This window comes from Acomys russatus, chromosome 5 (assembly GCF_903995435.1).
Source record: "Acomys russatus chromosome 5, mAcoRus1.1, whole genome shotgun sequence".
NCBI classification, from domain to species: domain Eukaryota; kingdom Metazoa; phylum Chordata; class Mammalia; order Rodentia; family Muridae; genus Acomys; species Acomys russatus.
The window spans coordinates 60537958-60563511 of record NC_067141.1 but is presented as its reverse complement, the minus strand read 5'-3'; the positions used below and the strand labels follow the sequence as shown (position 1 = coordinate 60563511).

General features: G+C 49.3%; 1 protein-coding gene across 1 annotated transcript in view; it reads left to right on the top strand.

Moving 5' to 3' along the window:
- Positions 1–25554, top strand: part of Slit1 (slit guidance ligand 1) — a 146209-nt gene that overhangs the window by 7537 nt on the left and 113118 nt on the right. The window contains exons 2-4 of the mRNA XM_051146552.1: positions 8474–8545; positions 10940–11011; positions 16621–16692. Coding sequence (XP_051002509.1) covers positions 8474–8545; positions 10940–11011; positions 16621–16692 — 216 coding nt within the window. The remainder of the gene's footprint in view (positions 1–8473; positions 8546–10939; positions 11012–16620; positions 16693–25554) is intronic.

Sequence of the window (25554 nt, the reverse complement as noted above, 5' to 3'; positions counted from 1 at the left end):
CTATAGTCTTATTCTTTTTCTTTTTAGCTAGAAGCTTTTTTTCTTCTTCTTGTAAAATGGTGTTAGTTGGTTTACTTCAAAAAATAGTTGAACAAATTAGAGATTCAGACAGTTCCCATGTATGCTTCAACCAGCTCCACTCCAACACTAACTTTAGAACCACAGTGCAGTTAGCCAGTTAAGAAATCAGCATAGTTATGATATTATTAACTAAGTAATGGGCCCTTTTTTCCTTCTTTTCACCCACAAATTTACCCTTGAATTCCAGAGGTCCACACTGTATTTAGTTATATCTCTCCTTAGTCTCCTCTCCTTCAGTCTGGAGCAGGCCTTTGTCTTTTTTTTTTTTTTTTTTTTTTTTTTGGCTTTTCATAATCTTGACTCTTTGCAAGGTCATTAGCTGGTTATTTTGTGTAAAGTTTATTGACTTTGGTTGTCTAGTTATCTATCTGTCTAGTTTTTGAGACAGAGTTTCACTGTTTTCCTGGCTGGCCTGGAACTTAACTTTGTAGACCAGGCTGTCCCCAAACCCACAGAGATCTCTTATCTCTGTCTCCTGAGTGCTGAGATTAAATGTGTGCACCACCATGCCTAGCTTGTTTAGCATTTTTCATGACTTGTTTGAGCCCTGTGTATTTTTGGCAAGAACCTCACAGGGGGCAATGTGTCCTCCAAGTGTCCTGTGGGCTGATGCATCCATGTGGCTTGCTGCTGGCTAGCCTTCACATACCACAGCTGTCATAGAATTTCCACAGGGGTTGAGGCTGTTTATCGAGGGGTCCGCAGGCCCAGCCTGGGAGAGTGACTCAGTACAGTCTAGCACAAAGCGCGTACTCCCAGGCACACCCCAGAGATTCTGACTCTGTGGTGTTTGGCAAAGGCAAGTTCAGGAGGTTTGGATTTGAGGTGCACAAAATGAGAACTGGGAGCATTGCTTGCTTTGCTGTTGAGGGCCTCCTAGTGAAAACAGTGTACCTCTTGAGGCCACAGGAGGACTGCCTCTAACTCCAGTCTGCCCTGAGAGGATGTGGGGTGGGGGGAGAGCTGGGGGCAAGGAAAGGAGGACACATGTGGGAGGAGCTACGCTCTGGGAAGGGAGTACTGTCTGGAGTTGGGGTGGAGGAGGATGAGGAGGCTGGGGCCATCAACCCTCTGAGGGTGAAGGCCAAGGCAAGGGCTTCTAGTACAAAAGGCCAAGATCACTGCAGACTGGGACTAACAGCTTCCTGGAGGCAGATGGTGGTGGGAGTGAGTTGGTGACAGGAAATTTGGGGAAAAGCACAGCACAGAGACAACTTGGGCAAGCAGTCCCAGAGAGTTGTTTGCTGGTGTTTTAGCAGCGGAGGGGGAAGGGCCATTAAGTGATGGGGTGGGGGAGGGCAGGCAGTAGGTCAGAGAACTGTGGATGCAGAGATGCACCTTGATGGTATCATTTATGCTCCTCAGGCCAGACTCAAGACCAAAATGCTTTGCAGCTTAATCTACACTCTTGTCTTACTCAGCAGTCTGGGAGAAGATATTACATGAACCAGCTTTGCAGAGAGGTGGATCCATCTGCATCGGGGACAGGACAGCTGGCTGCTCAGTGGTTGGCTGAGAGTCCCTGAGTCATGAGGCTGTGAGATGTGCTTGTGTGTAGCTTTTAAATTTGACTGGAGCCTGCTGTTCTTCAGATGTTAATAGGGCTGAGCTCCTTTCACTCCGCACTACAAAGCACCTGTCAGTGCCTTGTACTGGGGGCCTTGAGGCCACCTGGTTACCCCAGCTCCACCACTGATTCCTGCCCAGTGCACATTTGGGGTAGAACCAAGGAGCCAGCTGGCACAGGAGGGGATCATCTAGTCCAGAAGTGGAGGGTGGTGAGGAGACTTGGTGGGATGCAGGAGGTAGGTTGCAGGTGGAGGTCAGCCCAGGGAGTCAGTGGCTGTGGGTGGGGAGTGACCGGCATGGCTGGTAGCTATTTGGGAGCATGCTTGTGGCCTTGCTGCAGCATGCTTGCGTGGGGGCAGGTCCCACCTCAGAGAAGGAGATTAGCAGGAATAAGGCCTGGGTAATGAAGGGACCAGCTGAAGTCTGACTCTTAGAATAGAAAATTACATGGAACTGGAGTTGAGCTGGGTCTGATTCCTCCACTCCTACTGGGACTGCTACCATTACAAAAAAAAAAAAAAAAAAAAAAAAAAAAAAAAAAAATCCCAAACAGAAATTAACACCTGTTGGTGAGGATGCGCTTTGGTGAGAACATCAAAGGAAGCAGATGCTGTGCAAAACAGGATGGCAATTCCACAAAAAATTAAAAATAGAATTACAGACCGGGCATAGTGGTACACGCCTTTAATCCTAGCACTCGGGAGGCATAGGCAGGTGGGTCTCTGTGAGAACTCGGAAACTCTTTCTAGTTTTCTCTCTCTGCTTTGTGCTGGACTTTAAGAAATAAATCCTCAGCACTGAGTTCCTGCAGCTATGCCTGCCGTTCATGAGGTGGAACTCCAAGACAACAGGCCCTTCCTTCTAGAAGCAGCCTTGATCATAATGTTTTATCATAGCAATAGAAAGCAAACTAATACACTTCATGGCCCAAAAGAACAGAGAGCTGAGCCTTGAAGAGCTACTTTGTACACTTAACATCCGTGCTCATAGCAGCACTATTCCCAACAGCCAAAGGCTAATGGATGAACAAGTTATAAACACACAGAATACCATCGACTCTCTGACAGAAGTCACTCCAACAGGCACTGCGGCTGATGAGCTTGGAGGACCTTTGTGCCTGGCTGCTTGCACTAGCAGTGTTTCCTTGCTCACCTAGGGCTCACTAGGAGAACAGAAGGCACTGGACGACAGGAGGTTGTTGTCAAGGGGCACCTGGAATTTCCCACATTTGTCCATTTGGGGACCACGAATATAAAGTGGTTTGGGGCATGGGTTGTAGGGAGCAGGGGTGCGGAACAGGAGGGATCTGGGAGACAGAATCTACTGAAGCGGGCATTACTGGAAACATGTCAAGTTAAGGCAGACCCAGTCCTGCATTCCAGAAAGCCTATTGAAATGTGTCATGTTCTTCTTTGGATCCAGGAAGAGCGGAGGAAGACAAATTAAAAAAAAAAAAAAAAAATCAAGCCAATAAAACAACCTGGTCTGTGTTTTCAGAGGCTTCTATTTTTGGGGTCGGGGCTGTGACAGCACTTCAAGACTCCTTAAAGTCCCTGTAAAGCTGTCCCTGATTTGGGCTGTGAAGTGGAGGATGGCTTTGGGGCTCTGGGAGAGGAAGGTTTGTCACCATGAAGGGAAAGTTGGAGTGACTTAGGCCAAGGGGAGGGCAGACCCTCCCAGGCAGAGGGGATGTCAGGCTTAAAGACTTTGCCACAGGGCTGGGAGTCCAGCGGGGCTGGTGGACAGGAATCCCTCAAGGCAGGCAATGAGGAGCTTTCAAGGCATGGCAAGGAGGTTTTGTCTGGATCCTAATAGTGATGGAGGGTAAAGAGTAAGTCCAGTACTTATATGGGGATCAGATTCACAGCTTGTAAAGTCTCCTCTGGCTGTGGCTTTTTTGAACAGACCAGAGTAGAGCCAGGGTGAATGTAGGGAGCCCATTGGTATCTCTGTGGGGGGCTGGCACAAGGGTAAAGGCCTGGGGTGGGCCTTGCAGGCAGCTAGACCCACTTGCAGGTGGCTTGCCAGGCTCTGTGGGCCTCAGGACTCTGGGCGGGGCTGAGGAGGGCTAGCTTTCCCACCTGATGGCAATACTGATGCCCGCCCACCCAGGGAAGATTCAAAGGGAAGAGCCGGGTGCAGGAAGCAGCTCAGGGATCTTATGCCATTATGTCATTACGTCATTTCGAGTGAGAACTTCCCATCACCGCTGCAGGCTTGGGCCACCATGGAAGTGCTCTGGTCCCTAGAGAACAGGGACAGCTGGAACTCCAGGATAGGACACTGCTGAGGAAATACAGGGAGCCTGAGACGTTTGATCCTGGGCTGAGCCTTTTGAACAAACTTGCAGACACTGGTGAGAATTCCTGCTTCCCGAGGGAAAGGAGTCAAGAATGCATTCTGGCTTGGTTTCCCCCACATATAGCTTTGCTTAGGAGAATTTTCTTGAAAATATTTTGTCACTGAAGTTTTTATTTTAGCCTAGGGCCACATAGGAACTGGCAGAAGTGGGGAGTTTGCCACTAGAGTGTGTCTCTTCCTTTGGAGAAATGATAGGGCCGAGCTCTTCACTTTCGGAAGAGAGAACTGTAGTAGGTGTCTGCTCTGGTGTTTAGCCTGGGGTCTGAGTGTGAATAGCTGGTTCCTTCTGCCTTGCTTGGGACTGCCAGCCAATACCAGCCTGGCCTGGAGAGTCTACACACTGCGGAGCCATGATCCTGGAAGAAAACAATAACAGTAAAAACAATCCTACCTGTTTTCCTTAGCTAGAGAGCAGGAGCAGTGGGCCGGCCACTTGTCGCTGGTGTTTTAGAAATATGAAGTCATTTAAATCCCACCACACCTCTAGGAGAGGGGTATGATCGTCCCCCTCATTTTACAGATAGGGAAACTGAGGCACAGAGAAGTTAAGCTCCATGCCCAAGGCCACACCACATGTGGTGATGGAACAGGGATTGTTCCAAGGCCCCAAGTTCTTCCCCACTGGGAACATGCTTAACCAGGTGGGCTGGGAGCCTCCTGACATGGTTGCTTAGGCAGAGCTCTGAGTCTTACCACAGGACTCGAGAGATTCCTAGTAACCGTAGCTCTGTCTGAGGGTACAACAGGGTGATGAGATAGGATGAGGCCAAAAACTTCAGACTTCATTGTGTAGGGGAAGAACTCTGGCCTGGTGCCATCCTTGCCCCACCATCTATTGGCTGTGCACTATTGGGCATGTAGCTTCACAATCCTGTGCCCATCTTCTCATCAGCAGATTGGAAAGAACTGACTCACTGTTGGGTGGCTGCGAGGGTACTGAGATGGAGTGTGTTTGCAGGGGGCCCACATTATAAACATTGTAGGCACTGGTAAGGAGAGGCAGATGGTGGGCCTCAGTGGCAAAGTGTTGGGGAGCCCACGTTAGCTGAGTCCTGAGCCTGAGAACTGTCTTCCTGGGCACACTACCTGCTGCTCTGACTGCAGACATGCTGCTGGGAGGGAGAGTCTCCATGGCAACACTCTGGGACTACCTGTTGGAGGAATAGAGGCTGTATTTTACTAAGGTCTCGGCTAAGACCTATATGATGTTTCTATGTTGCAGCTGCCCTCAGACCTGGGAGGGAGAGGGGTTCTGTCTGGAGAGGAGGCACTTAGCTCTGGCCACTAAGAGTAAGGACCCATGGGACAACTGGGGCTGGAACTGTCACTTCTGGAAAGCAGTAGCAGGGACTCCTGGGAAACAGGCTGTACTTGCTCTGTCTTTTCTTGCTGTCTAGTCTCTTTGACATGGGAACGGGGCGGAGACTGGCTGAGGCATGTGTCCCAGTGAGAAAGGGACATAGCTAGAAGTTCCTGGCCGCCTGCCCACCTCCACCTGCTTTAGTGGGAATTCTGTGCTCCGGGAGTCCTGACATCCATGTTGGCCCTGTCTTGGGAGGTCAAGTCCCAATGTTTGTCCTTCCTCTGTCAGTGGTGAGCTAGGAATAAGCTTTAGTCAGCTGCATTGTAAAATGGCCCTAGGAAGTCTTCCAGAAGTATTTGTGAGAGAGATTACTTCAGTTAGACAAGCACTGGAAATATATATATATATATATATATATAATACTCAAGAGAAAAATATTCTAGAAGGTCCATGGAGATTATCGCTAGTGATTATTCTTTAGTGACATGCAGTTTTCATTCTTTTCCAGAAACTTGAAAAAAATTCACATCACAAATTTTTAACTTTTTAAAATGACATTTTTAATTAAAACATTTAATAAAAATTTTAAATGAAATAAGTTGGATAATACGTTGGCTTATAAAACTTAAAGTGCAAAAAAAGTAAGGTGAAAAGGTAGTAAGGCCAGCTTATAGCTACCACTTATTAATTATAGCAGTTAATGTGTGACCTCAGGGGCAGGCCTCCTCTGTGCAGATCTGTGCATGTGTGTGAATGTGCGTGTAGCGGCTCTCACAAGATACAGGCTGCCACGCCTTCTGTCTCATCAGGCAGCTCTGCAACTCACAGTATGCACTGGATTTTCCAGATGTGTTGAAAGTCAACCAAGTGTTGGCTCTTTGGCTGACCATTTCAGTCTCTGCTACTGGTAAAATGCCATGACCTAGAGAAACTTACAGAAGAGCTTATTTTGGCTTAGGAACCCAGAGAAGTCCATAACAGAAGGGAAGGCATGACAGCAGCCAGTGGTCGGAGCAGGAAGATGAGAGATCACACAGAGGGGCCGAAAGTGGAGAGAGGTCGTGAATCCTTAAAGCCCACCCCCGGTGATATACTTCCTTCAGCCAGGCTGCATCTACTAAAGGTCCCATAACTCCCCAAACTGAGCCTATTGGGGCACATTCGGAGCACCATACAGTGGTTTTAACAGTTTTGTCCCTCTAGCCAACAAATACGCACCTGTATAATGAGAAAAATGAAACCACCAAAGCTACCTTGTGCTGTGGGTTTGCACTGGGTAGTCTCATCGTGATGGCTCAAAGGAAGCCTGCTGTGCTGCAGTCAGGAGCCGGTAAGCAGGGGTTCCTGAGGGTGGTCCCATGGTTTGAAGGAAAGCTGTGTTGCAGAAGGCGCAGATTGGTGGCCGTTCCAGGAAGGAATGTTTGGATCAACAAGATAGGACTTTGTCAGCATAGAGAGAAGATTTTCTCACAGCAGTTAGAATGAGGAAGGGTCTCGGTCTGGGTCACCATGGCTGATAGTCTGGCTACTCGGAGCACCACTGATGGCCCGTCAGATAAAAGGGATGGGGACAGAGAGGCCCAGGCACAGAGCAGAGGGCAGGAAGTCATATGAATTACCGGCTTCTCAGTGTTGACTGATGGCCTGGGCCCTAAAGGTCAGAAGGTCATGGCTACAGGTTCTGGTGTGTCTCAGCTTTGTCCCTGGGAGAGCTCCTAGCCCCTGCCAACTGCTCTCCCCTCATCTGTTAGATGGTCACAATGGCAACATAGCTGAGGACCTGGGTGCATGGAGCATGCGGAAGCAAATAACACACGCAGTTCTTAGAGGCAGCAACTGTATGTAGATCATTGTTGGGACTGCATACCTCTCAACACACACACACTCCAGAACAAGGTAGCTTGGACTTGGTCTGAGCGCATGGCCACACCTGGAACATTCAGCCACTGTTTGGCCAAAGGAGAAGGGCTGAATGTGTGTGTGTGTGTGTGTGTGTGTGTGTGTGTTGAGTGGGGTATTTAGGTTGATGGAAAGCATGCAGGTGGCTGTGGGGAAGTGGAGTTAGTGTGTCTCCTGCCCCAGGCATGGGTTAGATGCTGGAAGGGACAGGGAGGTCTGAGTGTGCGCTGTGGTGGCTTAGGCAGTACAAGAACTTTTTCATAATGAGACTTTTTGAGAACTTCCTCTGAGAGAGACCTGACTTCCTGAGGCCGAGCAAGCCCTTTGGGAAGAGGAGTTTCTGGAGAGAGACTGAGCAAGCGCTCGGAGACTGGGTGGGAAAGGGTCTTATGGCCTCTGAGGTGGGGCCTGTGTGTCAGTGAGGGTGCAGACATGTGGCCAGGGTCTGTTCTAGTATCTGGAGGTGGGCCGAGGGAAGGGAAGAATTGACCTTGGAAGGGACAAGGCTGGCAGCCAGGACCCTGTGAGAGGAGGAACTGCAGCCTCAGTAGCTTCAGGCCCAGCCTTTGCTCGGCCTTGTCCTCCTGCTAGCTGCCTCAGAAAGGCCAATGGGCTCCTGTGTGAGACCTTTGCTGGCTCCTTGCTTTTGCTCTGCTTCCTTCCTCAAGTACTGGGTTTGCATGGACCCCCAGCCCCCAACTCTCAGTCTGTCTCCCATCCCCCTTAGACACTCAGGCTCACTCAGTGGGCTCTTCCTTGGCTTTGCCCCATGCCCTGCCCTTGTGTTTTGGACCTCAGTTCCAGTCTCTCTTCCTCAGTGCTCCTGAGCTGTACGGCTCTCCCTTGTTTCTCCTGTCAGAATATGAGCCACTGCCACCCATGATACTCTAGTGTCCACAAGGGCAGCCTTGGTGTCGTCACCTGTTTGTGCTGGTGTTACACTGTGAGGCTGTCACAATTGGTGCCCTTCATTTTATGGCTGGTGATTCTGAGGTTTGGCTAGGATGCCCCAGAATAGGCCCCATGGCCTATTTCCAGATTCCTTGACCTGTCTCTCCATCTATGCTGAGTCCCCAGAGCGGAGCCATGTTTGGGGTTTCTGCATGCCCCAGGAGTGAGCCATGCTTAATGTCCCTGCTGGGTTTCACATTACTGGTGAGGCAAAATGGCTTGAGCTAAGTCAGGGGGAGGGGAGTCTGAGCTGAGCCCTGAGCATGCAGACCACTGTTTCACCCTTTTCTTTCCCCCTTTCTCTGCCAGGGAGCTCAACGGCAACAACATCACTCGGATCCACAAGAATGACTTTGCTGGGCTCAAGCAGCTTCGAGTGCTGTGAGTATACGGGCTGCTTCACAGTCTACCTCTACCACCGCCCTCAGCCTTGGGTCTCTAGACTGAGTTCTGCGTGGGGGTTTGAGAGTCATAAGCTAGCCCAGAACTTCTCTTATGGGGTCAGGGACCTCCCGAGATGGTGGAGTGGGGGTGATATTGAGTGCCCTGACATGGAGAGGTTACTGCAACATGGCTGAAAAAGATGGGGATGAGGTAGGGCTCGGATGGGGCGCTCTTGGCAGGTGGCATGGGGAATCTATAGGTCTCCGCTTAGTGTGGCCTGCTCTGGTGGAACACTGTGGGTAGGATCTAAACCACAGATAGGCTTTGCTCAGGCTCTGGAGACTGAGATCCCAGGTCAAGGTGCTGCAGGTTGGTTCCCCATCAGGCATCTGTGCACTGTGTCCTCACGTGGCCTGGCCCCGTGAGCTCATAGAGAGGACTCATAAGTCCCCGGGTATCAAGGCCCAGTTAGATTACCACATCATTCCCCCCCCCCCCCCCCCGTCCCCATCCCCAAGAGCCCTGCCTCCAAAGACATCACACAGGGCTTTAAAGTTAATGCACTGGATGCAAGGATGGAGAACACAATGCAGTCCGCCATCTTCAGCGTGCTCTACCTTGGCAGGGCTCCTCAGCGAGGCGGCAGGCCCTGGTTAAGAGGGTGGTGAGAGGCAGTAGAAGACAGATGTGACTTTACTCAGGTGCCTGAGAGTAGATCCTGGAAGAGGCAGGCACAGCCCTGTTGGTCTCCAGCATTGGGCCATCCATAGTGCTTGTCATGTTGGGCAAAGGTGAGGTGCTCGTGTTGAACCTCCATGCCCCCATCCCTCTGTGCTCTGCTGGTCTTGGGGAGCAGAGGCAGCCTTGGCACACTGGCAACTGGCTTCACCACCTGTGTTGGATTTGGAGGCCCTGCCCAGTCTGGCTGGCAGGAAGCCAGCCCATCATCAGCTATCTAGTGAAGGAGAGATAAACCTGTTTTTTAGGATCCCAAGTGTGGGATTGGAATGGTCTCGTGAGAGAACAGGTGAGGTTAATCCACTAGAAGACCAACCACCTCGTGCAGGAGCTTAATTGTTGCCAGCTGAAGAGATCCCGTGAGCAGACTCTGGGAGGAGATATATAAATGAGCCCAGAACTGGAAGCGGGGCTTTTTGGAGACTTGGGATAGTTTTGGCTGTTCATTGCTACCCTTCGAGACGCTCCTAGAGAGAATCACTCAAGGGGAGACTTCGGGGCTCCGGCTCCTGCTGAGGTTCGGGGTTCTGGTTACTCAAGGTTCCAGCAGAAGAAATCCTGCTGATTGTGCCAGGAGAATCACTCCTCGGAACTGATATCCTTATGGTTTTGTTATTGTGTCCATTAATCCTCATTTCCTATTGTTTTGGTTAGTTGGGTTATAAGTGACGTATGCTTGGTCACTAAGTTGTTAAGAAAATTGACCCTACAATCCAGAGTCCCTTACCTCCCACTGTCAGAGTAGTATATGGGTTCTGGACCTCAATTCTTTCAGAGTTGTAGACTTCACAGTTCTGGGGGGTCTTTGGAGGAATGGGGGACCTAGTAGACAATCCTTCTTGAGGTTAGGGAGCTATAGAACCAACTCACATTGACCGAAGCTTTCCTCCTTCCAGTCTGGGGTCTTTCTGAGAACCCTTCCTAGAACTCCTCCCACAGGCCTCCAGCAGAGAGAAGAACACATGGCCTTGCCTCAAACCCTGCCTGAAGCCCGTGCAGGAAAATGTGCAACCCATCTGACTGGGAGAGGAGAGGGGAGCACACAGGGGAAAGTACTTCAGTATCTCCAGATCACGCAGCATCTCATCTCTTCAGTGGAACATGCTGCCCTCCAGTCAGATGCTCTGAAGCAGAGCATGTTGGGGAAGATGCAGAATCCCGTGGAGACAGGTGGTTGGCTGCCTGGGCATCCCACTGCTTTCTTCAGCAGATGGGCCTAGGCGGAATATGGTGCAGACGGCGGGGGTGTTGTCTGGCAACTGCGGCATTCTTGCTTATGTGTGTGGGCTCTGCCCAGTTGTACGGCTTCCCTCCGTTATACTGGTCATGTCTCTTGGATGCATGCTCTGGGCCAAAGGACAGCATGTGCCCAGAAGCCTAGCGCCTTCTTCAAGCATAGCTGTGAGCACTGGCACTGTGTTGCTCTGCAAGGCAGGGCTTGCTGAGGCACCTGAGTTGGGGGATTTGTGAAGTTGTGACCATTTCTGCTGGAACTTGGACCTACATAGGGCCTGGGAATGGCTCCTCACCCTCTCCCCCCCCCCCCCGAGCTCACATTGCCCTGGTGAAGTTTGTTGGGGTTCTTCCATTTTCCAGTGGTTCCAGGGAACCCTTGGTTAGCATCCTGTGCTGTTCTGTCTCTTTGCCACCCAGGCAGCTGATGGAAAACCAGATTGGAGCCGTGGAACGAGGAGCTTTTGATGACATGAAGGAGCTGGAGAGGCTGTGAGTATAGGGCCCAGGCTGGGGAGGGGGCTGGGCAGGCAGAGAGTAAGGTCTGGCTGCTTAGGAAGGGGTCTCCGCCTCACCCTGCCTGACAGTGCATTGTGACATAGTAACGGAGAGAAAAATGGAAAACAACCTCCTTCCCTCACAGCGCGGCCTTGCCCTGCTGTTTGTCCCTAGGGACACATAATGCCGAAAGCTCACACAACTGGAATTCCTACCATTGCAGTGGCTGCCCCACTAGGGAAGCCTCCCTCGATTCCCCCACAAGCTTGCTGTCTTAGGCACAGAGCCACAGCACAGCAATGAGGAAGTGGAGGCACGCTCAGAGTTTGCATGGCTTGCTCCTGAGCGGGGCTTGCAATTTGGAAGCTGGGTTTTGGTGAACTTCCTGCATTTCACATTGGTGACAATGAAAGAGAAAACGGATGGCCCCTCACCTCGTTAAAGTGCTCATCCATCTGGTCCTGCAAAATGGTTTGGATGCAGATGTTGGGTGGGAGAGTCCCAAAGTTCATGTTCTTGGACAAGAGAGTTCGTTTTATATGAAGGAATCAACCAGAAAAATGGATAGAAACTCATATTTCTATATGTTCTTTGCAAATTACCAACAATTTAGAAATAGCCATTTTGGTGTGGATAAGACACTATCAAAACTGAAATACCATCAGCACTACAGGCTAGGCACAATACAGACTAGGCACAATACAGACTAGGCACAATACAGACTGGGCACAATACAGACTAGGCACAATACAGACTAGGCACAATACAGACTGGGCACAATACAGACTGGGCACAATACAGACTAGGCACAATACAGACTAGGCACAATACAGACTGGGCACAATACAGACTGGGCACAATACAGACTAGGCACAATACAGACTGGGCACAATACAGACTGGGCACAATACAGACTGGGCACAATACAGACTGGGCACAATACAGACTGGGCACAATACAGACTGGGCACAATACAGATGGGCACAATACAGACTGGGCACAATACAGACTGGGCACAATACAGACTGGGCACAATACAGACTGGGCACAATACAGACTGGGCACAATACAGACTGGGCACAATACAGACTGGGCACAATACAGACTGGGCACAATACAGACTGGGCACAATACAGATGGGCACAATACAGACTGGGCACAATACAGACTGGGCACAATACAGACTGGGCACAATACAGACTGGGCACAATACAGACTGGGCACAATACAGACTGGGCACAATACAGACTGGGCACAATACAGACTGGGCACAATACAGACTGGGCACAATACAGACTGGGCACAATACAGACTAGGCACAATACAGACTGGGCACAATACAGACTGGGCAGCAAAGACAGAAAGTGATGTTTGAATAAACAGAGAATGACAGACAGAGAGAGACACAGAGAGACAGAGACAAAGAGAGATGGAGACAGAGAGACACACATACATACACACACACACACACACACAGAGAGAGAGAGAGAGAGAGAGAGAGAGAGAGAGAGAGAGAGAGAGAGAGCAGCAGAGGAGGACAACAATTGAGACCATTAACTCCTATGTACACCAAGAGGTGAGGCAATGGGCTACTTCACTTCTATTCTTTGTGCGTCTCTTCTTTCTCTTTCTCCCTGGATTCTCACAGTGAATTCCTACAATACTTACAGCTAATAGCTTGTGCCTCCCACTGCCAGATGCTAGGCGAAGTCCTTGGCCCTGGGGTATGTCAGCTAAGCCTGAGATAACGCTGCTGCAAGTGCCATTCCACAGACGAGACACCAAGGTGCCTAAGAGGCTAAGCCACAAGTGCAGAAGAAGGGATTAGAACCGGATTGGATTGTTTTGTCTTCAAAGCTTAGACTGTTAATGAGCAGGATCTAATTAATCTCTCTCCTTTCATTTTTATGTTAAAGAAAACAAAGCATTAAACAAATAGAAAGGGGCCTGCTTTGTCTCATTGCCTTCTTGAGGCCCAGAGGGACTACTCCCCACGCCCCAAGGCCTTAAACTGAGCAGTCAGCCATCCAGTGCTAGGCCAGATGTTCATTTCTGTTTGCTTTCTTTCAAACTCTTACAATAAAATACCTGGCTCCGAAGCTGACTTGGATCTAACCCATCCCACCTCCCCTCTGGTTTTGCCAGGCCTTGAGGGAGAAGAGAAGGTGGGCGGGGGTCTAGACTTGGCAAGGCATGACCCATTGTAGCTTTTACTGCCACCTGACACTTGCCAGGGGCTTCCCTTCTCACTCATGACTTGTCACTGTAGATTTTTTTCCCTTCTGTCCATTTTCAGCTCCCTTTCTCTGGGCTGGGTCACCCACAGCCTTCACAGCAGGCAGTTATTCTATCCCTGGGGGTGTCAGGTATGCACTGTGCACCCCTTTTGTGAGCAGCTAGTGTAGTGGCCATCTGCTCTGATTTGTGGGAGACCAGTGGGATCGGTTTGTGAAAGCTGGTGGAAGTGGGGAGTCAGAATAGAAACACTCAGACTGTGAGCATAGCATTTTCAATTAAAATGGAAATGTACATTTATTGGCCCCTTTCCCAGTCTCACTCCCCCCACCCCAAGAATTTCTCTATTCCTTTTAGTATGAGACGTATGCATGGCTTGATTCACCCAAACCACACACATAAACCTTGTGTGATTTTTTTGTTTGGGTTTCTTGAAGGTAGAATGAGATTTTTTTCAGCACCTTGGAAGCAATTTGGGCAAAGAATGAAATCTTTTTACTGAATTCAACAGCCCTTCAATTGGCAGCTTTCCTTTTTTTTCCCCCTAAGATCTTTCTAAAGCAGCCAATGTAATTTTCATATAGATGACTCTCTTCCCAGTGGCGTTTCATTTATTTGTGAATGAAATTGATTGAATCATGTAGCCCTACTTCTGAGTACCTGTGGTGTGAACAGTTTTGAGAGCAGACATAGTTGGCTCTCCCAGGCAGCTAGGAAAGGTCTATGTAGAAGCAGGAGTGTGAAGCCATGTGGTCATGAGGTCTGAGCCATGGCCTGAGCTGACCGGCTGCGTAGAGGTCATGGAGCATGCTCAGTTGCAGGGGAGGTGATCTGGGGTGGGAGCTACATTTTGCAGCTTTGGAAGCCTACACAGGCTTAGAGAGTATTTGAGTAAACCTCTCCCCTCTTGGTATCATAAGCGCCTCAACTCTGGAGAGGGCAACTCAATAAAGTCAGCAAGCCAGTCTTGGGCGCCTGATAAGTGCCAAGCTATATGGCAAGATGGCAGCATCAAACACTTACTCATGGGGTTGAGGCAAGGAGGAGGGTGTGAACTTGGATGAGTGGCCATTGTCACTTGAGAGGAGGACCACCTTTTACTCTGCTTCCGTCCTATGAAGTGATGTCTGGAAGCCTCTGTCCTGGAGTTCAGAAAGGCTAAGAACGACAGAAGCCCTCAGCTGCTCTTTTCCTCCTGAGGTTTCCTGTGTCTCTTACGATGGTGGCGCACACCTTTAGCGTTCTTTGATTTTCCACTTTAAATCAGGCCTTGAATTCTGTCCTCTTCCCCCTTTTGAGTGTTTTCAAAAACTGAAGGCATAAAAATGAGAAAGTCTTGTGTGTGTGTCGGGGTGGGGTGGGGGGTGGAGGGTGGGGTGGGGTGGGTGGGGAGTGGGGAAACAAAACTAAACCTAGCAATTACCAGGCAGTGTAAATAAGGGATTGATTTATTGGACTGGGGATAAGAGACTGGGAGAGCCCCGATGTCTGCTCTTGGTGCTGCAAGGATCACGTTGGTAGTCCCTTTTCTTCCAAGGCAATGATATGTTTCCCCAGGAGCCTGCACTTTAATGTCAGTTCCTTCCAATTGGTCTCCCAAAGCTGTAAATCTGATGCCTGTCCTGTGCTGGAACATGATGCTCTCCAGTGTGGTGACAATGGCCTTTCTCATGTCTCAGATGAAAGACAGGCTCAGAGGAGGTAGCCACGGATGAGTTCCTGTGGGGTGTGTGGGGTTTAGTCTCTTCCTCTCCCTCCAGAAGTTGGTTCATCTCAGCAGTGAAAAAAGCACCAGGGTGACCCCTTGCTGTTGCTAAAGTCTCTCTCTCTCTCTCTCTCTCTCTCTCTCTCTCAAAGATTTATTTACTATTATCTGCTAAAGTTTCTCAAAAATAACGAGAAGTCTTCCCACAGCAGGCCTGGGTCCTTCCTGCTCTCTGTCTTCCCCTCAGGCAGATTTCACACCCAGATGTGTGGTTCCCTCCTGTGTGGTTCCCTCCTGTGCCTACAATGGAGTGCTCATCGGCCCCTGGAACAGTGGTTCTCAAGCCGTGGGTTGTGACCTCTTTGCGAATGACTGACCCTTTCACAGGGGTTGTATATCAGATATCCTGCATATCAAATATTTACATTATGATTCATAACAGTAGCAAGATTACAGTTATGAAGTAGCAATGAAAATAATTTTATGGTTGGGGGTCACCATAACATCAGGAACTGTGCTAAAGGGCCACAGCACTAGGAGGGCTGAGAACCACTGCCCTAGAAGAATAAAACCTATGAAAGTACTACCATAGGCATTAAAAATAAAAGCATGGCTGAGGTGCAGCTCAGTTTTCTAGCACTTTCTTCATACACTTAAGGCCTGTGTTTACTTCTCAGTCCTGAAATAAAACCCCTACTCTTTGGCAAGGAAAAAAAAAAACTATTGAGAAAGGGATATGCTGGTTTTGAGTATCTTTTCCCCTTTAATTTGAATTTCCCCCTATTTTGATTGATTTATATATTATTTGATGTTTTGAGACAGGGATTCTCTGTGTAGCCTTGGCTGTCCTGGAACTCACTGTGTACACCAGGCTGACCTTGAACTCACAGAGATCTGCCTGCTTCTGCTTCCAGGGTGCTGGGATTAAAATTGTGTGCTACTGTGTCCAGCATCTGAGGTTTTGTCCTTTAAAAGCATGTATTATCTATCTATCTGTCTGTCTGTCTGCCTATCTATCATCTATCTATCTATCTATCTATTATCTATCATCTATCATCTATCTATCTATTTATCTATCATCTATTATCTATCTATCTATATCTATCTATTATCTATCTATCTATCTATCTATCTATCTATCTATCTATCTATCTATCTAACTTTCCCCCTTTTTTGAGATGTAGTCTCAGTCTGTCCTAGGTTGTCCTGGAACTCATTATGTGGCCTTGACCATCCTCAAGCTCATAGTAATCCCCCTGCTTCAGCATCCCAAGTGCTGGGATTAGAGGCGTGCATTTCCATGTTCACCTAAAAGCATTCATTTTCAATAATAATAATGATACAACAACAGACATTTTTTCATTTTGAAAAAAATAAAGAAACAAAGCAAACAATAAAATAAATAAAAACAATAACAAAAACAAAAGAAAAGCCCAACCAGCCAACCAAACAAAAGCCAATGGTGCCTGGGCAAGCGTGGACAGAAGCATTCACTTAGGTCCTGGGATGTTCAGCCACCCTTCCTCTTTAAGACCTCATTCACGTTTCATAAAGGCACAGATCCACCTCACAGCTGAGATTGTCCTGGGATTCGATCTTGATGGGTCGTGAAGGGGATGATGGGAACTCAGGTGACTCCCGCCTCTCCTCTTGCCTCTTCCAGACGACTGAATCGCAACCAGCTGCAGGTGCTGCCTGAACTACTGTTCCAGAACAACCAGGCTCTATCCAGACTGTGAGTTCCACACACAGGTTACTACCCACCCTGTGTGTGTGTGGGGGTGTGGGGTGCAGGGTGTGGGGTGTGTGGTGTGGGGTGTGTGGTGCGGGGTATGGGATGGAGTCAGTGCCTCTGATCTTGGCTTCATGCTTCCTGCTGGCAGGAAAGGCTCTGGGCGTCAAAGACCAGACCTTTCTGTAGGAAGTCTGTGTGGGACACTTCCCCAGGCAAGAGCCTGAATGAATCCTAGTGCATCTACCTGCATGTGTGGCTGCTAGTGGTGGCAGGGTGTCATGGGGGAGGGCGTGTCTGCAACTGTGCTCACAGTCTGCTGTGGGCATTCTTATGCCCGTGTCACTGCCTCTGCGCGCCTGTCTTGGGTTGAATATTTATTCATTCTGTTAAGCCCTTGTCAACCTACTTTTATTTTAAGTTCTGTCTACCTTTAGAATTATGAGCTCCGTGAGCGTATTTATTACCAGTCGTGGAAAGCCATAGTTTTATTGGCTGCCAGTGCACTTCTTCCAAGTATAAACGGTACTTGTTAATTGTCCCTCTATCATCCTGCATGTTTTTGAGTTATTCTACAGTCTAGTCTGCTTTGTGGGATCTGGGCTTGGATGAAGTGTGTGTGTGTGTGTGTGTGTGTGTGTGTGTGTGTGTGTGTGTGTGTAGACTTACTAAGGAATCTCCTCAGCCTAAACTAAGTCTTTGCTTGGCTACCTCTACCGTAGGGAGTTCATTATTGGACTGCTGCCTTGCATAGCAGGGCGTTCTTAACTTTGAGCCTCCCGTTTGCTCTCTAATAGCATGTTTTTTCTTAATTTTTCATCTTGTAACTAGTTAGCACAACTATGTCCTATTGTTAGATTTCTAGAGGGTTTCAGATTTTGGGTTGGGTGAGTTTTGAGTCCTGTTAATGGCGATTATTAGCAATCTTGATAACCCAGGTAGACCTCTGCAGGGAATGGAGACAGTCCAGGAAACAGTCACGAAAGGTCAGATGATCCTGGGTTTTTCAGTGTACCTTTGCTGGAAGCCAGCGTTTCTTCTTGAACTTTGAAAGCTACCAGCCGAGCTGGGGTGTGCACCCATGCTTTCTGGGTGCCCGGCCACGTACGTCTGTTATGTCCCTGCTAATGCAGGTTCCCCTGTAAGGAACTCCCGCCCCTGGCACATGTGGCTGTGAGAAAGGCAGTGTCTCACAGCTTTACCATCGTGGAGACAAGGTTGGAGAGGCAAAATGGTATCCCTGGAGTGGATGTGAAGCTCCTTTGACTGCTAGCCCAGCGCTCTCTCTGTTTTATGTTTCAGTAGAAATTTTGGAGCAAAGGTCTTCCACACTTTAACCACTATTAAGTCACGAGACTTTGTAACCAAGCCTGCATCTGGAAATCCACTCAAGGAGGAAGGAGGCTGAAGAGGCGGAGAACACCTGCTCTTGGCACTCTTCTGGGCTGGGGAAACAATGGCCTCAAGGTCTTGTGGGGGGGGGGGCGTGGTGGAGGTATTTTTAAGCTCTAAACTAAAGCCAGCTCATCCAAATGCTTCCTGACTTGGTTTCCAGGCATCAGCTCCCTTGCGTTTGGCCGGAGGACATATTTATGTAGGGCCATAGCTGGCCCCTTTCTTCAGCTCTGTCCTGCGCTCTTTTCTTTGGTGCTGAGGGTGGAAATCTCTACCATGAAGCAACACCTCAGCCCCTCCGTATTTCTGAGTCTCCTCTGTGAGCAAGGCGGAGAATGCCTGTCCTGCCGACATCACCCAAAGGCTTTAAATCATGACAGGGGTCTAATGCATCCTGTGCCCCTCCTGCATAGGCCATCTTGAAAAAGGCACCTACTGTGGGAGGCTGCTGAGCAAAATCTTTCCTCCTGCTGTCTGGGCTCACCCAGCCACTGTGGAGGTGGCTATACAAACAGATACTGGAGTGTTTAGAAGTTTGCTCATGGCCATCCTTTGCTTCATCCCCATCCTGTTCTGTTGACCTGGACATCTGCCTTCCACAAACTTCCCTGCCAAGTTCCACGAAGCTCTCAGGCATGCTACCCTGAGGCCTGGGAAGGGTGAAGGTGGGGTGGGTATGTAAAGCGTGACCATCAAGTTCCTAGACTCCCAGCTCCCAGGACAGGAGCTAAGGTGCAGCTATCCCCCGCAGTGACTGAGATAGGCGGGTGTCTCTAGTTCTTACGATCCACCTTGTTGTCCTGCTTCTTTCTCCCTGTACCATCATCCTGGGCTCCTTGGTGATGATGACTTCACTGTATCAACCATTTGCATTGGCCACAGTGTTGACCCTCCCCCTACCTCTTGGAACCACATAGATGGGATCTCCCATAGGGTCTTGGGTCCTACTTCCAGAGTTTGGGGGACAGGAATTTGATTAGCCTGACTTAGGCCAGACTGTGGCCAGGGATTGTGGGGTCAGCTCGTACAGTGATAACTTGGATCTGCCTCCTCAGCTGTAGGTCCAGGACATTCCTTAAGAAGGCCTGCTAGGACCAACAGCAGGGCCACGTTTCTGGTCCCTCCGTCGACTTTCCCATTGCTTTGGAGGGATCTGTTACTAAGCCTTTCCATCTGGAGGAAATGAAAGACTTCCATGCAGACGCTTTGCTAATCAACGTGGCCGTGGGCTCTAGAGACACCAGGTGTGCTGGGGAAAGGCATGGCCAGGGAGCGCAGGTGGCACAGTCCGTGGTTCAGTCGATCTTGTCTGTGCGGCTTCCAGAAGTTAAATCTGGCTACTGTTTGTTCTACACTAGCAGTCCCCCTGGTGTTGGGATAGCTTGTCCATTCCTTCCAAATGCACAGTGCCTATCCCAAGGAAGCCCTCTGCTTTGGTTCACAGAGCAGCTGCATGTAAGGGCTCTGGGATGCTGAGGGTCTACCCCAGGGAGAGAAAGCCCCCGCATAAGTACGCACGCCGCAGCGATAGTTAGAATATTGAAGGGAACACGGAAATAACCTTAATGTTATCAGGGGGATGGTGAGGCAAATTCCAGCATATCTGCTTGATGGAATACTTAAGCAGTCATCGGAAATGGCCTTCATGGGAGATGTCAAATAATGTAGTGTTTGTGATATCAAAAGCCAGAGTAGTATTGATTCCCTAAATTACTCTAAATAATGCATGGAAAATGACTGCAGAATCCTAGCAGGGATTGACTGTGTGTGAGTTCTTTCTTTTGTGCTTCCCAGATGTTCTTTGGGAAGGACGTGTTGTATTTATGGTAGGAGACCTTCCAGCTTTGAACAGTAAAGGGAAAGCCCCTGTGTCTGAGTTAAAACTAATGCTGGTGGGCTGGGGAGGCAGATTGCCTAGCACACAAGAAAGCCCAAGGTTCCGGCCCAGGGCCATAACATCCTGAGCAAATATCTAGTGCCAGAGACGTGGGAGGCTTGCTTTAGCACCATGGATCCAGTTGTTCTTCTGTGTGAACAAAATAATGTCTCCTCCCCAGGGCTGTTGTGAGGTCGAAGAGAGGTGGAAAGCCTTTGAGCCTCGGCATTAATACCACAGCATGTGGCAGCTATAGGGAAATATGGGGTGTCCAATGCTGGGATCGCTTTGGAGGGGACCAACTGACTCCAGCCTCAGAGAGACACCACAACTGAGCATCCTTTGTAGCCTCAGTCTGGGCTCCCCTCGTCTCTGGACACTCAGCCTGGTCTAGCCCAGAATCTTACAATCATCTTGTCATTACTCAGGGACCTGTCTTCAGTTCAGCTTTTGTTTCACTCAGTTAAAAAAATTTTTTTTTTCTGAGACAGGGTTTCTCTGTGTACCCTTGGCTGTCCTGGACTCACTTTGTAGACCAGGCTGGCCTAGAACTCACAGTGATCCACCTGCCTCTACCTCTCGAGTGCTGGGATTAAAGGTATGCACCACCACACCCGGCTAAATGTTTGTTTTGAAAAGCAGGCTTTTGGTCCCCCTGCAGAAACTCCCAGAAAGGCTGTGGAGGCTGGTCTGGTCTACTGCTTGGCTTGGGACAGTGCTCCTGGCCACATTTTTGAGTAGAGGAGGGGAAGGCAGCGGAGAGCATGTAGACGGGGCTGCTCAGGTCAGAGTTCTCAGTGCCCTCAGATTGTAGGTAAAGCCTTTATTCCCCCGACTGAGGGGGCCTGGGACCCTTTCTTGGCACTCCTCTCCTCTTTATTTTATTATTATGTTTTTCAGGTGTATGTGTGTGTGGCCTGTGTTGGGGTATACCTTTGTGTGTGGGTACATGTGCACTAGTGTGCATGCAAAGTGCGGCGGCTGGAAGTCAACGCTGAGCATCTTGCTCTGTTATTTCCATCTTTCATATCGAGGCAGGGTCTCTTGCTGAACATGGGGTTCATCAGGTGGCCTTGGTTAGTCTAGCGAGCCAGCTTGCTCTAGGGACCTCCTGTTTCTACCTCCCAGGGGATTATAGGGCCTGGGTAGGTGGGCCTCCATACCTGCCCAGTGTTTACATGGGTCCTGGAGATCTGAACTTGTGTCCTCATGAGTGCATGGCAAGTTCTTTACCCATTGAGCCACCCCCACAGCTCCCTAGCTCCCTTACAGAAGAAAGCATTCTTGTCGTGTGAGTTATTCTCCACAGAAGGGAGCCTACAGCCTTCCACCCTCTCCATCTCCCAGAAACGACAAGAAAGATTTCAGACACCATGGCCTTGATAGCGACGATCAAAGAAAATGGAAGGCCATGCAATGCTGGGTCATGCAGACACACTTTGCAACACAATCCGGTCTCAGTAGTAAAACATCCGTGTGAGGTCAGTCAGCACGTCCCTTTTTTTTTATGGATGAAATTATTCAAGGTCAGAGAGCTTGAGACACGTCCAAAGGCTGAGCCAAATTTGAACCTGCTTTGCCTGCAGCTAGAGTTCATTTTATAACACCCACCCATTAGCCCCTGCTATTTCTTCTTACCAGCCATCTACGGGGACCCTCCTAGACTCCTCTGCCCCCCAGCTCCTCACTATCCTTGACCCACCTCTTCCTCCATCTGTTCCCACTCACTCATTCATTCCAAAGTTCTTTGTGGGCCTCCTGCAGGCCTGCAGGGTTGGTCTAACTTTGATAGATAGTCACGTTGATGCAACAAACATGTCTACCTGTCCAGGAGGTGACACTCCACCAAAGGAGCTGTCTGAAAGCTCTCAGTGGAGGGCAGACATCAGGTGCTGCATATGAGTCTCCAGTGGGGGCAGCTACACCCTGGAGGCAGGTTACCCAGGTTTGGGACCAACTTTTCACTTGCTATTCAGTCCTCGGAGGATGTGGAAATGTCATTTTCATGGCCTTTCACATGGGTTCAGGGCTGAAGTATGGGGCTAGAGGGACATGTTTGAATTCTGATAAAAACTCTAGAGTGGCCAATCCCAGACTTTACTTGGCTAGGTGGGCCAGGTGCTGATCCGCATCCTAGTCTCTGTCTCTCCAGCTCTGACAGACAGGAAGTTCTTCTCTGGCTGGCTGCATCCTTTACTCATCCACATCTTTGGACACTCAGGTTCTCTGGGCTTCTGCTTAGCCTTGAAGCCCGTATGCATCTGGACCAGACTGACTTCTGCAGGGTCTCTGCAGATTTCTGCAGACTTGGGAGGGGCAGGTGGTGATTGAGACAGCCCAGGGCATCTACTTCCCATGTGTGTGTATATATCCCTGTCATAAAGGACCACCATAACTCATTAACAAGGCCCTGGTGGTGGGAGCCAGGCTGCGAGCCTGCGCAGCCCTGTGGAAGAATGCCTGACCCCCATGACTCCATCTCAAGCTGGGTTTAATTAAACTGTCAGCACTGGTCAGAAGAACAAAGCATCTCTTCCCGCCAGGGCCCAGCCCCCACCAGAGGCAGGAGGCTACTGCACTGAAACGAATAGCTGTACAGAATGGATCTGTCTCGCCTCCAAGGGAAATTACCCGAAGCAGAAGGTGACCTCGCTAGTGCCACACGTCCAGGCCAGGAGGCAGAGCCGCTGAGCTTGTTCAGCTTCTGGGAAGACGCAGACTGCTGTGTGGGAAGTGGGGCTCCCAGGTGGCCCCCAGATCTGATGGAGCCTCCTTCCTGTCTGTGCTGCCCCCAGGGGTTCTTGCTAGATGTCCATCACACCTTAACATCCCTCTCTTCAGAAACTTCCTGAGGAGCCTTGTCCAGAGAAAGGAAGCCTGTGAGGGGCTCAAGGTGTTAATGACAGAAGTGGCCTTGCTTAGATGATTAGGGAAAGCTGGCCAAACAAGGTCATCTCTAGGGGACTTTCCTGATTCCAGCACATTCTCATGAACCATAAAGCTCCGGGAGTGCCTGTGAGATGGGTCAGTGGGGAAATGTGCTGGTCTGTGCGAACTGGATAACCAAGCTGACCTGGGACACAGCGGAGAAGGAAAGAACTGACTCCTCCTGAAAAGTGCTCCTCTGATCTCCACACACATGCCAGGGTGTGAGCTTATGCTCATAGATTGTACACAGACTCAATAAAAACTGAAACAGAATTAAAAAAACAAAACAAAACAAAACCATACAAACAAAAACACCAGTAGTGGCACACCCTTTAATCCTGGCACGTCCCAGGCAGAGGCAAGTGGATCTCTATGTGTTCAAGGGAAGCTTGGTGAGTTCAGGGTAGCCAGAGCTACAAAATCAAAACCCCAAAATGAACCAATCAAACAAACAAAAAACAACCCCTCAAGAAGCCCCCAAAACCCACTACCAACAAAAAACCCCAACCAGCCTCAGGGAGCTGTAGGTGGTCCTATCTCCCAAACTTTTTTGCCCATTTACAAATTATTTTTTTCTTCAGGGAGTCTGTTTAAATACCTTCTGGGCTTAATGGTAAGTGGCTGGTCCAGTCTCAAACAAGAGGCATGAGAATTTATGTTTGGACTCAGGCCCATCTGTCCCCAAATCCATGCTCTTACTGCTAAACTCTCTGTGTCTAAACTAGAGTGAGGTGTGTGTGTGTGTGTGTGTGTGTGTGTGTTTAATGATGTAGGTTTTCAGGGTCAAGGTCATCACACATCCTGAGTTAGTTGGGGCAGTTGGGCCCCTAGTTGCAGCATTATCACATTCTTTTTCTTTGGTTCTTGCTTAGGGAGGTCTTGCTCTCCAGTGTGCTTGTGGGGGGACCCAGGTGGAGACCCCTGTTGGACATTTGCTTCTGCCCAGCCTGGCTGGAGTGTGAGAGCCGAGGATACTAGCCCTGAGAGCAGACACAGCGCCTTTATAGCCGCGCAGAGCACAGTCTGGGGTCATGAGTTAGCAAGTACTGAATGCTCTGGATTTGCAAAGTGCCTTCCAATCATTAAATCTGTTCCTGCTGTCAAGGAGGGAGAGAAAAAGGCCAGCATCCCACTGGGCTGGAACAGGGGCCTCTGAGAAAAGGGCAGGACAGCCAGCCTCATACTGACAGCTGCATGCCAAGCATGTTTCTGCGCTCAGCATGGATGGCTCACGCTTCTGGACCCAGCCCAGCCCCAAACTGGTCTTCACAGTTGTGAACAGCCAAGTTGCCCAAAAAGAGCTTCATGGTAATCCTATAAGGATGCCCAGTAAATGCTGGGTGCTGTGCTCGCATAGTTACAGCACTGTATGGAGCAGTATAGGGCAGACAGAATTCTTAAGCCAGAGAAGACAAAGCAGGGACGTGTGCACACAGGCAGGGCCTGTTTGGGAGGAACTAGGGAGCGGTGGGTGTTTCTCTTATACTTTGGAGTCTGCACACATGATTTTACTGGGATATAAAACTTTGAGAAAATAGAGAAAAGCAGTTAACGGACAAGGAGTTGTTCTGCCAAGGAAGGCATTTAAGAAAGTTTCAGCTAGCGTGAAAAAACATTTTTTTTTAATTGAGGGGGCTTGCTGTTAAGACAGGGTCTCAAGGTCCTCTCCATACATATGGCTGTGTAGCTGGATGTTCTTGTGGGACTACCCGTGGGAGTGGGGGTGTCTCTGACTCTGCGGCCTGCTCTCCGGGCCCTTTTCCTCCTACTGGGTTGCCTTGTCCAGCCTTGGCAACCTGTGCCGTGTTCAGTGCAGACCCCTGGGAGGCCTGTTCTTTTCTGAAGGGAAACAGGATGAGGTGATCTAGGGAAGACAGGAGGTGGGTGGGGTGGGCACTGGGACTGGGAAGAGTGGATAGAGGGGAGACTTCAGTCAGGATGAACGTATGAGAGACAGAAAAGATGGTAATAGGAGCACACATTAGTAAGTAAACATATCTCGTAGAGGTTTAACACTGAAGGACATCATGATTGAGTAAGTTGGAGGAACAATGATTCATATTGGCACAGGAGAACCTAGGCTGTTAAGGTTATCTACTTCTTTGAAGCAAATAAACACAAACTTAGTGGCAAAACCAAAACTAAGACAAACGATCAAACCAAAAACCAAACCAAACCAAACCAAATCCCCAACAGTGTTTCACTAATTTTACTATATAGCTGTAGCTGGCTTGGAATTTACTTTATAGACCACACTGGTCTTGAACTTACAACTAGTCTCCTGCTTCTGTCTCGTGGGTGCTGGTGTACGCACGTGTGGATGTGTGTGTTTATGGGGGCCAGGGCTGAGGACAGCTATCTTTCTCATTACTCTCCCTCTCGGTTAGTTTTTGAGACAGTGTTTTTCATTGAATTTAGACTGCGCTAGTCACCTAGACTGGCTGGCCAATGAGTTCCAGGCATCCACCTGTCCTTGTGCCCCTTCCCAGCCCCCCCCCCCCCCAGGGCTGTGGGTTACAGATGTGTGCTGGTGTTCCTGGCTTTCCATGAGGGCCCTGGAGATCAGAGCTCAGGTCCTCAAGCTTGTGTGGCAGGCATTTTATTGACTGAGCCATCTCTTCAGCACATACACAAAATGCTTTAAAAAAAAAATAATAAATTTAATA